Source organism: Engraulis encrasicolus, chromosome 9 (assembly GCF_034702125.1).
Source record: "Engraulis encrasicolus isolate BLACKSEA-1 chromosome 9, IST_EnEncr_1.0, whole genome shotgun sequence".
NCBI classification, from domain to species: Eukaryota; Metazoa; Chordata; class Actinopteri; order Clupeiformes; family Engraulidae; genus Engraulis; species Engraulis encrasicolus.
The window spans coordinates 21545781-21558280 of NC_085865.1; the positions used below are offsets into that span (position 1 = coordinate 21545781).

The window sequence follows — 12500 nt, forward strand, 5'->3', positions numbered from 1 at the left end:
AGCCCCAGTCCTGTGGAGCATGCTGCTGCTACTGCTAGCACTGCCAGAGCTGCAGCCACTACTGCATAGCTTCACCCAGGCTCTTAGTCTATTAGCAGGCAGAGGTTAGCCCCATTCCTGTGGAGCGCACAGCATGCTATTGCAATACTGCTTCTGCTGCTAACGTTGCCTCAGCTGCTACCAGAGATGTATTTTTACGGATGTAATTACAAAACTAGTGGTATGACATTACATGGATACAACTATGTAATATCAGGCTACTGGTGATGTAATTACATTCATAACAGTACTTCTGCTTGTACTTTCTACTGCTACTCCAGCCAGGCTCTCAATCGGATTCTGAGCACCATTCCTTAGCCAAGGTTAGTCCCAGTCTTATGGAACACGGGGCTGCTACTGCTGTGCTTGTGCCAGTCTTTTTACCATTCCATAGCTGCAACCAGTCACTGCTGTGCAGTTTGGCCCTATCTACTGGTCTATGTGCCATCAATGGCTCACCAGGTTGTGTATCCTATATGCCAGTCCCAGCTCCACCCAGGCTCTGACTCTTAATCTGATCCTGGGTGCTGCCTCTCTGCCACCACCACAACGTTGTCTAGACTTTTCACTTTTAACTCTCACAGACTGCCTTTTCACCACCACCGCCACATATCAACGAGGCTTTTGTTTTGGTTCACTGATTACCTTTGCCATGTCCTTGCCTCCAGCGATTTCATGGTCTTTGTCTATTTTTTTCATATTTTTTATTATGTGTGTAAAATTAGTTGAATACTTGAGGGATGAGTTCTGTTCATCATTATGGGGTCATGCCAGGTGTTCCAGTCTGCTGCCTCCACTTGGTCATGGTGTCTGTAAAGGCGTCTCTCTGTAATTAGGAGTATGGAGGGATTGGGCTTTCACACACCATCAGCTACAGTCATGGCTGCAAGCTGCATTATGGCTGTCTTGAGGTGCTATCAAAGTGGTCAAGGATGATGGATGAGCATGGACTTTTGTTTGTGAGTTTTTGGGACAAAATTTGTTGTGCCCTGAATGGAGGTAGCTAAGGGTATCATTACAGTGTGTGTGTGTGTGTGTGTGTGTGTGTGTGTGTGTGTGTGTGTGTGTGTGTGTGTGTGTGTGTGTGTGTGTGTGTGTGTGTGTGTGTGTGTGTGTGTGTGTGTGTGTGTGTGTGTGTGTGTGTGTGTGTGTGTGTGTGTGTGTGTGTGTGTGTGTGTGTGTGTGTAAAGGGGCAGCCGAGTCAGCGAGCTGTATTTTAGGAGCCCAAAGGCAATGCTAACCTTTTAGAACCTTTTGGAAACCACTGTAACCAATGATGTGACACGACCACATTCAAAATGTGCCCCTTTCCAATAAAAGCCATTTAACCCCTTGAATGCCACATGACCTACAGCTGATTTCTCCAGGAGATTCTGTCTTGAGCAATAGCATCAACTGTTACTTCTGTCAGTTGCTAAGTTGAATTTAAAAGAACTCTTGTAAGTAAGAGTATTTAACATCGAGGCTGTAAGACACATTGGTTAAATGCCACAGCAACTTAGTGTCTGATTTGTTTGATGTGTAATTCTTTATCCATGTTTCTTCAAGTTTGAAGAAGGCCAGACTGCCGAAAAGTTACTTCAAAATAAAACATGGAGCAGAGTGTACAGCATTTTCTTTATTTTCTTTGACAATTGAATGCACAAAAAAGCACCTCAAAAAGGTCCATATAGATGTTGATACGCACAGGCGTACAGGAAAAGACACGATTAGCTGGTCCAGACCAAATAATATAGCACACTGCACTGCATAGCCAACAACACGTTATCCTCTAGTGAGGTGTGAAGCAATCAGCTACAGAAACAAGATGTAACAATGCAGAGAAATAAATGGAAATTCCCCCGTGAATGAGTGCTGACGAGCCTTCAGGTGAGAAATAAAAGCATAATTATTAGAAATATTGTGTTGCGCAGCTCACAAAAAGCTGCCATCGTCTGCCAATTGCAATACGACAACATATGTTCTCTTTCAAATAAGAGCCGTTGCACTGCTTCCACATATCGCTGCTCTGGACGTGCATCTGAAGCCCTCTAGGCATCTCAATGGGAGAAAGGTGTTCAATTAAATCTGATTCAGGAGGGGAAAAATCACTGATATCAAGAATGTGCAGGTGCGCTTAGAGCAGCTAATTTTGATTATTTGCATTATCTACAGCAAAATGTGCATGTGGAAATAACACACTGTTTTTTATCCTCCAAGCGACAGGAATGGTTTTTAGCCAATAAAAAGCCAGAGGGTGACTGAACTCGCTTATTTTCTGGAAATCCATCAACTATTTTTTGGTGGGACCAGGCCTGTAAATAAAAAGACAAAAAAACCTCTTTCTGTTTCTTGCCTGAGACTTTTACTGAAAGGAAATGTCCTTCTGCTGGAGATTTACACCCCATATTTTCTCCTCTTTGGACGGTATGACAGGGCGGCCATACTGAACACTTTTTCCATTCTTTTGAAAAGAAGGCGAGGGTGACCTGGAGGTATTCATCTGGCATTCTCTTTTCAAATTGAATTCTCCCCCCTTCTATTTGGTGTAAAATGACAATATGGGGTATAAAAAGGAGAGCGGGTCTCAGAGGGGTCGGCCCCATGTCTCCGAGGCTATATGGCATTGAGGATCTAAATCACCATGGCGACGGGCCCATAAAGTAATGGGTGGCCTTTAAGTAGGCCCTAAATCTGAGGGAAAATGTCCCGCTCACCTCCTCTCCTCACCTCTCTTCCTCACCTCTCTCTTCTACTCACCTCTCCTCTCCTCTTATTTCCTCCCCTCTCCTATCCTCTCCTCTCAACTCTCCTCACCTCTCGTCCTTAGCTCTCCTCTCTTCTCAGCTCTCCTCTCTTCCACCTCTTCTCTCCTGTCCTCCCCTCTCCTATCCTCTCTTCTCAACTCTCCTCACCTCTCCGTGCCTTACTTCTCTGCTTCTCCTCTCCTCACCTCACCTCACCTCACTCCACCTTAGTCTGGACACCCTCTTTAGACTTTCTGTATGATTTTTCCAGTCGCACTGCACTTCCACCATTTCTCTGTTTTTGACTATCTTACTCTCAGTTTTCTTCTGTTATATTGTTGCTATCGCTCATTGTAACGGTCTCTCTGTCTCTCTATCTTGCTCTCTCTCTCTCTGAGCCATTTTCTTTTCCTTTGCCTTTTCTCACCTTTTTTTCTTCATGTCGTCTACTGTAATTCTAATCCCTCTTCCAACCCCCCCATCTCTCTCTCTCTCTCTCTCTCTCTCTCTCTCTCTCTCTCTCTCTCTCTCTCTCTCTCTCGATAGCCAACCCTCTGGTGTCGATCTCTGGCCTGGCCTTTGTTCACCTCAGCTGAGGGCTAGTAATTAACTGTGTCTTTCTCACTAGCCTCTCTCTTCCTGTAATTAATATTTTATTAAATTAGATTTTATCGCTAAATACTAGCAACAATAGACTGGAGAGCCAGACACACACACACACACACGCACGCACACACACACGCACACACACACAGGCACACACGCACACACACACACACACACACACACACACACACACACACACACACACACACACACACACACACACACACACACACACACACACACACACACACACGCAACAGAGGGAAAAAGGCAGAAGGGACTTGTGGAAGTGTGGGGGGAAGTTCTTTTGTAATGAGCCACGGATGAAAGAGCAGGGAATGTATTCACGAGACCCCTCTGATACTACGCCGAAGTTTATGACAGATTTAATCTCCCATGGCGGAAGAGATGGCGGCGAAATTTAATTAGCGATCGCTGAACACGCGCACACAGGGCGGCCGTTGTGTGCTGTGTCTGTTGGTAGCATCCCGCAAGCAGTCGCTGAACAACACAGAAACCGTATCTCTCTACTGTAAATGTATTCAACTTGTTTACTTAACTTTATTCAACTTGTATTACAAACTCACTTCTCTTCAGTTTTATAATCGGTGTCTAATTTTACAGGCATTAGTGTCTCTAAGAATCTTTAAAAGGTTACTGAGCAATTACAGTTTTAATAGTTCTTGCAAACACGAGTTTTAACTTGTACAACCCTTAGGTGGTGTTGTGTTGCTAACTGAAGCATTAACTAGAGAAAAAAAAAGATTTCGCAAAAAAAAAGTTGCGCTCTCATCCACCTCACGCCTCATTTGAAACCTGCAACGGGTGATAAACCCACCTGGAAGGCAGTGTCCTGTTCACGACAACAACTGTCAGCTTTTCACAACCTGGAAAAATCCTTTGGTTTCATTTTTTATTTATTTATTTATCTATATAGTTAGTTTCTAAGAAAGCAGGATTTGCCATCCAGAGCAGGCACATAGGGACTGAACATACCAGAGTTAAGTGTTTTTGACTGACTGCACTCATAGATGTCAGGTAGCTGGTGAGATAATTTGATATAATTTCACATCAATGACATCGGATATTATTTTCTGAAATTAGATAATTGTCTCTGTGCTGAAGTGACCAAATCTATTACCCTTTTTAGCACCAATTTAGCCATTATTATTTTTAATTATCAAATTATGTATATTATGTAAATGTCCCAGAAAATCGTGAAAAATATGAATGTCAAAGGTGTTTTTTTTTTTAAATACATCTCCACACCCACAAAATAGGTGTAAGATGCCATGTGATACATATTGTACTTTTACAAACAAAACCTAATTACCTGAGACAAAGTTGATTAAGTTTTTTCATCCAAACTCTTTGTTATAATAATGATCATATAATTGTAGAGGTTTACACTGCAGATATGGGAGTTATAATTAGAATCTTTTGAGTACACTTTCACCGCACGTCTGCTAGAAAAGTACTTTTTGTTATTGTTGCAGTAGGAAAACGGTTCTTTTTTTTCCACTTATTTCTTCCCAAGTCATCAGACCTCTGTAATTAACTTAGAACTTGCATTATAATGCAATCATCCATTCTTTTGAAACAGCATGGCAGCCAGATGAGAATGGAATGGAATGGCATGTCATAGAATGGAATGCCATGCAGGGAAACTGATAGGGGGTGGGGGTAGGGGCGTGCAAATCTCTGTTGTTCCCAGCCTAGCTAGGGAGTGGGGGGTGAGGGGTGGGTGGTGAGTTGGGCAGAATTTTGTCTTCATTACACAGAACACAAGGCCCATTTCCAGTGCACATACGTACCTGTATATAACTGTGGCTGTGAAAAGCTGTGCCTTTGCCAGAGGACTTTTCACCTGGCTAACTCCCGTCCCTCTCTCTTGTGTGCTCTGCTCCGCTCCATCTGCCTGGACTTTGATGGAGAGAGAGCGAAAACAGCTGTTTGACCTTTAGCTGTTTTAATTATTAAACAGAATATAGCGCCGCCAAAGCCAGGCTAGTTGCAAAGCTAATTTGTCTTGTGCAGCTTGGAGGGTTGGTGAAAAAGGAAATAGTGTTTTTTTTTCTCCCTCTTTTTTTCTCGCCTTTTTCTGGTCTGGTTGGAAAGTTGGAGCGTGTTGAGCTCGGGGTCTTGCTGTGTGGTAATAAAGAAGCCCATTGCCTGGACCGGCTTGTAATTTCACCTCCATTTCATTCATCTCTCTCCGTCTCCCCCAGCAGCCAATATCCACCCCCTCTATTGCGACAGGCAGGCAGGGAAACGCGAAGCGAGGCGAGGCAAGGGGGGCTTTGGAGGCAGGCAGAGTTGATCCACCAATCTGAGCTGAAATGCTGAAAGACGGACAGATAGAGAGGGAGAGACAGAGAAAGACAGAGAAGGGATGCAGAGGGAAAAAAACACCTATTCTTCTAGTCCTCCATCCTTCTCCATCGCACATGGGCTAGATGCCCGAGCCTGCTGCAGTGATGCGAATGTCTGATCCAGCATGTGGATTTTTTTTTACCCATCAAACCTAATTTCAACCCCATTTGGATGAGGTCGCCAGGACCCCCAACCCCCCCCTCAACCATTTCATCATTATTTTGGGCATGCTCACCGCCATGCATCTCTCTTCCCTTCGCTTTGCACTCGCTCTCTCATTCCCTCTCACCCTTCCTCCACCTCCCCCATGTCAGGGTTCAGTGTTCCAATATCCGGAAATAGGCGGACGAGGCCATGCCGGCCTCATATTGAGAGGCCTTTTATTTCATGCCATTTAAATCCTGTGCCCGTAGATGGGATATTGCTCCGCCGCTATCAGTGCCATAAATTAGATAGCGGATAGCGGCTCTGGATTTTTTTTCTCCTTTTTTACCTACCAGCATTCGTTGGCTGAGTCGGATTGGGGCAGACTGAGCTGGGGGGCTTTGCGGAGTTAATTAAAGCTGCTTGGTGCCGGTCGCCTTGACAGTAGTCCCTCAGCCGGCTCTCGTCACGGCCTCGGCCTCAGCTTCAGCGGCGGCTCTGTTCCGCCATCCAAGGCCTCCGCCGACAGCTTTGACTGGGCCCCGGACAAAATCATCTGAAAGGGCCCCCATCTCTATAAATCCTATGCAATGGGGTCTCAATAGTGGGCCCCTCCTCTTCATGGGCCCAGGACAGAACACCCACCTACCACCCACCACCCCTTCAACTGGCCTGCCACCATCACTTCCACCTCCAGTAGCAACAGCGGTGGTGGTGATGCCATCAGCTCCACCTTCCTCCCCTCCATACCTACATCCATCCTTCCTGTCGTCTCATGCCCAGCCGCACTGTAGCTCTGCGGGTGACCTGCCCAACAGCGGGGTGGCTTAATTCTGCTTCCTCGCAATTAAAGCGAAAACCCTCACAATACAGCACAATGTCACATTGTTCACACAAGGCTGAAATATTAGTTTAGATTTGAATGAAGAGAGGCACAGGACTGCGTGGATGTGTTCTGTGTACAGTTGATACCTAGTTGTGTATACCTACAGTACTGTAGCAGACCCTTTTGAACAAAAAAAAATATCTTGAAAAAAAAACTGCTGATATGCTGCAACAAAAACACACAATGTGGCAATATCATGCCACATTGATGCTAACATATAAATAACAAACCATATGTTTCTCTCCCCTCCAATCTTTTTCTTCATGTTTCTCTTCCTCTTCTTCTTCTTCTCCTTCTTCCTGTTCTCCTTCCCTCATCCTCCCCTATGCAGTTTGTACCAAGTTGTGGTGTTGGAGGAGCGCCCCCGGCGTGCTCGGAGGGCAGCGGAGATCCTGGGTTGCTACCCTGTGCCCATCCACTTCCAGAACGCCAGCCTGCTCACCTCCCAGTACTACTTCACTGCCGAGTTCCCGGCCTCCCAGATCCAGACTGCCAAGACCTTCACCATTGGCGACAACAAGACCTACAATGGCTACTGGAACGTCCCGCTGCTGCCCCACAAGAGCTACACTGTCTACTACCAGGCCGTCAGCACAGCCAATGGGGTGAGTTCTGCTATTTCACACAGGCGACTGTGATTCACTAGGCCACAACATTAAGCATCCTAGAACAGACGTGTCAAAAGTAAAGGCAGAAATAAATGTGTGGTGTAAGTGCAACACTAGCATATGATATGACATACTAGCTTTTACAACAGTCATTCCATTTATACCTAATGAAGAAGGTAGACTGTGCTGTTGCAGAAAAGGAACCTACAAATTTAAAGAAAAACTGCTACAAATTTGATCCAACCAGTGCAGAACCAACTGACCGTAAGACAGTATCTGTAGACGAGTTACTCAGTGAAGTTACCTGTGTTGTACTGTCATACCATAGTATACAGTATATTATCAAGTGACACTGCTCACCCTGGATTATAAATTGACACTGCTCACCCTGGATAAAAATGACAACATAGTAGTATCTCTAACCAGCCACAGAATCAGATGTATTCCTCCTCTGTGCTTCCGTTACCACCACGGTGACTGCTCCGATAAAATGCCGACCATTTAAGCATTAGTAAAACACTCTCCAGCATCTCAGCCTTTAATTATAGTTTACTACAGTCTTGGTTGTCATGTCCTGACGGTGTGTTTGTGTACACTATCTATTGTTCCACCGTGCACTAATTAGAGATTGCTGATGCAAGAATTAGCCACCAAATGTCAGTGATTTTGACCTTTTACTGAGCATCTCTTTTTAAAGACGCAAGTCCACAACCATTTTATATAATAGCAATTAATTGGGCTACTTTGCAGGAGATGCCATTTCTTAAAGGTTTTAAGGGTCTCCGGTTTAAAAGCGGTGTTACACTCAAATCAGCCCCCCGTTTAGAAGGGAAGCCGTTAGCACCACCATACCTCATTAGTCCTGACACAATGCTGTTGGTGCTCTGGTTTACTATTCAGAGGCATGATGCTAAATTTGCATGATATTATACAGTGGGAGAGACCAACTCTAGCTCATTTTCACAGCTGGTATTAAAGTCGAAAGAAAGATAATTTGTCAATACAAGACCTTTTAAAACGCATTCAGCCATTTAAAATGACGTCACCCGGCGTCTGCAGAACGAACTCTGAGAGATGGCTTTCACCTTTGAAAGCTGCATCTACATTTTTTTACTACAACAAATATTAATTCTTTCCGGGCTAAATTGCATTTCGTTCATGCACATTTTTCATGAGAAATTGCTTTGATGACACATTTATTTTCCTGATTGTAAAAGTCCACCGGGTGTAAATATGGCCACAGGCCCTACTGAACAATGAATAGATGTATCAAGGCCTGCTACTATAACTCCCATATCCCAACACAGGCCGTCTATGCCAAGTATACCCCCTGATCCGCCACCTCCCGCCTCCCATCCTCACCCCTTAGAGGGGGGTCTGTCTGTACTCAAAGCGAGCTATTAAACTTTTAGCCTTGGAACAGCAGTTGTGAAGCCTCCTCCAAACTCTGAGGGATTGCGGTGCAAGCAGGCAACCTCAAACTGTGCAAAAACCTCCCCTCTGTTTAGCCCTGTCCGGACCACTCCCCGACCCCTTCACCCCACCAGCCTTCTCCTTTTCATCGCTTTACTGTAAGAAAAAGATGTGATGATGCAGCAGCGTTCACATCAGCGTGCTATCACTTCGACCGAGAGGAGAGAAGAGAAAAAATATGGATCTTGCTCGGTAGTGGAAGTAGTAAAATTAGTATTAAAAAGCAATTTGCCATAATAAAACGCGACCAGGAGTCTAACTGCCGTGGTTCCTGAGTCGCATCGTTAGGTCGCAGTGACACAGAGGCATATGCAGCCAATTTAGCAGCAGCGCTACACGGCGTCCATTCCACTCGAATGAGATTACACTGCGTCCATTACACTAGCATGAGTTTCTCTCTTTTCACATGACCTGCTTCACAGGACAAATGAGATTCTTTACTATCGCTAGAATGTGATAGCTTTAAAAAAAAAAATGAAGAAATATATCAATTATACGATTAAAAAAATGTCCAGCTGGAGTTGGATTGAGGAAGAAGTCAGTTTCTCGTCCCGTTGCCTTATTAACACTTGAACATAATTGGAAATTAGAACTATCATCCATCGCCTTTTTTATATGCAAATTGACCCTAATGAAAAGGCAATCCTTTATTTCAGAGTGGAGCGAACGGTTCTGGCCATTAGATAATTCACTGTGGCTAATTGCAGTACTTGCCCTGTGGGGTGTGTTCGTATGTGTGTGTGCGTGCGTGTGTGTGTGTGTGTGTGTGTGTGTGTGTCTGTGTGTGTGTGGGTGTGTGTGGGTGTGCGTGCGTGTGTGTAGTGTGGGAAGGGCGGCGTTAAGGACGAGATTAGAGACCGTCCATTGGCATGGAGAGCTGTTCTCCTGTTGCTGTTCTCCTCCTCTTCCTCCTCCTCCTCCTCCTCCTCATCCTCTTCCTCCTCCTCCTCCTCCTCCTCCTCCTCCCTCATCTTCTCTTCCTCCTACTTGGTCCTCTATACACTCATTCCCCACTCGTCCTCCTCTCTCCTACACTGTCATCCTCATCTCCTCCTCCTCTTCATCCTCCCTTCTCATTTCCTCCCTCCACTCTGCTGCCTCTCTCCTCCTCCTCCACTATTCCTCTTCTCCTCTCCTCCCCTCCTCCACTCCATCCCTCCATCATCTCCCACCAGGACAGTGGTGAATATGTGGCCGTTCCACTGCCCTGCCTTCGACAGCTAATAGGGTGCTTGGGGGGCAGCAGAAACTGAAACCGACCCCATTTGTGTGCTGTGTGCTGTGTGCAGTGTGCTGTGTGCTGTGTGCTGTGTGCTGTGTGCTGTGTGCTGTGTGCTGTGTGCTGTGTGCGTGCATGTGTGTGCGTGCGTGTGTCTGCGCGTGTGTGACTTTCTCATGCTGTGTCTTTCGCATTTCACTCACCCATACATTCATCCAACCCAAGACACACACACACACATAGACACAAACACACACACACACGCACACGCACACGCACACGCACACACACACACACGCATGCACACACACACACACACGCACACACACACACACACGCACACACACAGTATTGCATGTCCTCTGACATTTTAAATGCTAGACAATCCTCTTCAAATTGCTTGGAATGTTGATGCTCACAAGACCCCTGAACAGATTAGTGTGATATGGTGTGTGTGTGTGTGTGTGTGTGTGTGTGTGTGTGTGTGTGTGTGTGTGTGTGTGTGTGTGTGTGTGTGTGTGTGTGTGTGTGTGTGTGTGTGTGTGCGCGCGTGTGTGCGTGCGTGTGTGTGTGTGTGTGTGTGAGAGAGAGAGAGAGAGAGAGAGAGAGAGAGAGAGAGAGAGAGAGAGAGAGAGAGAGAGAGAGAGAGAGAGAATAGGCTAGGCTTAGGCAAGGCTAGGCTTAGGCTAAGTTTACAGCAAACCATTTAGTTATCATTTCCATCGATGATGTACTGTCCGTGCACATTAAAACGCTGGAAAACGACTTCACAGGTGGAACAATTTCAAGACACCGGAGCCTACGAATATTAAGTCCAGCAACGGATCTGATCCACCACTGTGTAAACCGCTGGCTCAGTGTAAGCAATATCACCCCAGACCCTCAGGAGACTGTGGTTCAGATCATTCCATGAACCCATAATTACAGTACCCATGTACCTAACCACAGCAGCTCTTCTCACAGAGAGCACCTATCTGTGCAAGTCATCATCAATGTTACCTAATACTTCCTAGAGAATAGAGGGGCCGTTGTGCTGTGCGATAAGCACGAAAGAAGCCCCTACCATTCATAGGTGCAGCAAATATTTTGATACTTCTTGACATTTCTGTCCTTGTAATGTAATTTTGGTAACACTTTATTTTAGGGGTACATCTATTAGCACTAATACGTACAATGTGCCTGTATAAGTAACTTATAAGGCATGTACAAAGCAAAATCAAACATTTGTTAGGCATGTATTCGCAAATGTCTTGTTCATGCACAATAAGGTATTTCTTACCAATTTAACCTTAGTAAGGACCTAGTAGGCCTTAGCATTTGCTTAGTACATGTCTTACAAGTTACTAATGCGGGCATTAACATTGTATGTATTAGTGCTAATAGATGTATCCCTAAAATAAAGTGTTATTGTAATTTTTGCCTTAATCATGCAACAAAGGAGATATACGTAGACTGATATTCACAGACCAGTAAAACCCAGAGAGCTGAGGTATCTGGATCTGTCATGGTATTCAACAGAGCAAAGTTGTGTGGAACAGCTTCACTCTCAGCAATGTGGAATATGGTCAAATAAAAAAATGTTGGGCTCAGATGTCAGGTGGCACAACAGCATCTGATGCCCATAAATTAATTAGTAATTGGGGGTTGATACACTGCAATTAATATGCTTCTTAGATAGTACACTAAAACAAACAAACACAAAAAAATCCACATATACGGGCACTGGCTGTTGTTGCGCCGTCCTGACGTGTGCTACTGCTGAAACGTCACTGACCCATATGCTTACCAAACAGAAGAGAAAAAACATTTCCCATTGATAAGTAAATGTTGTGATAGTTTGAACGTGTTGGTGTACTCGTAGTTTCATTTAGAAGGCCATGTTCGCAACAAAGGAGACATTGAGGGAGGGCGTCTGTCTGAAGGACACGTTTGGGAATCGTGTCTGTTTATCGTTTATTGCGGCGGAGACATTCCTGTTTATTGTTTGCTAATGTGCAAAGTCTGCTCCGAGCCCCCTATATACCTGATCCAATCATCACGCCTAAATAAATAATTTAGAGGCTCGGCAGTTTAATTTGTCGTCTCGTAAATTATGCACTAAGCCATGCGAGTGCATTTTGCTGTAATAAAGCTACAGGGATTTAAGCTAAGGCTCCCAGTCGCTCACTTGTAGGGTTGTGTGAATATTCATGCGCAAATAAGATTTTGTTTGTTCCACATTTGTAGGACGCTTGCTGAAAGCGTTTCGTCACCTCCCGTTCATCCCTTGTTTTTTTTTCTTTGTTTTTTTTCCCCTGGAGATCGGTTTCTCTCTTTTTTTTCTTTCACTACTTGTCTTTTTTGTCTATCTTAGTGTTCTGACATAGAGTGGCGTGGCAGACTGACAGTAGACATGGTCTCTCTCTGAAGGGAGCAGACAGATCTCA

At 44.9% G+C, this 12500-nt stretch overlaps 1 protein-coding gene across 7 annotated transcripts in view; it reads left to right on the top strand.

Moving 5' to 3' along the window:
- ptprma (protein tyrosine phosphatase receptor type Ma) overlaps nucleotides 1-12500 on the top strand; it is a 304853-nt gene that overhangs the window by 200759 nt on the left and 91594 nt on the right. For all 7 annotated transcript variants that reach the window (XM_063206751.1, XM_063206756.1, XM_063206753.1 and 4 more), the window contains one exon: nucleotides 7106-7379. In XM_063206751.1, coding sequence (XP_063062821.1) covers nucleotides 7106-7379 — 274 coding nt within the window. The remainder of the gene's footprint in view (nucleotides 1-7105; nucleotides 7380-12500) is intronic.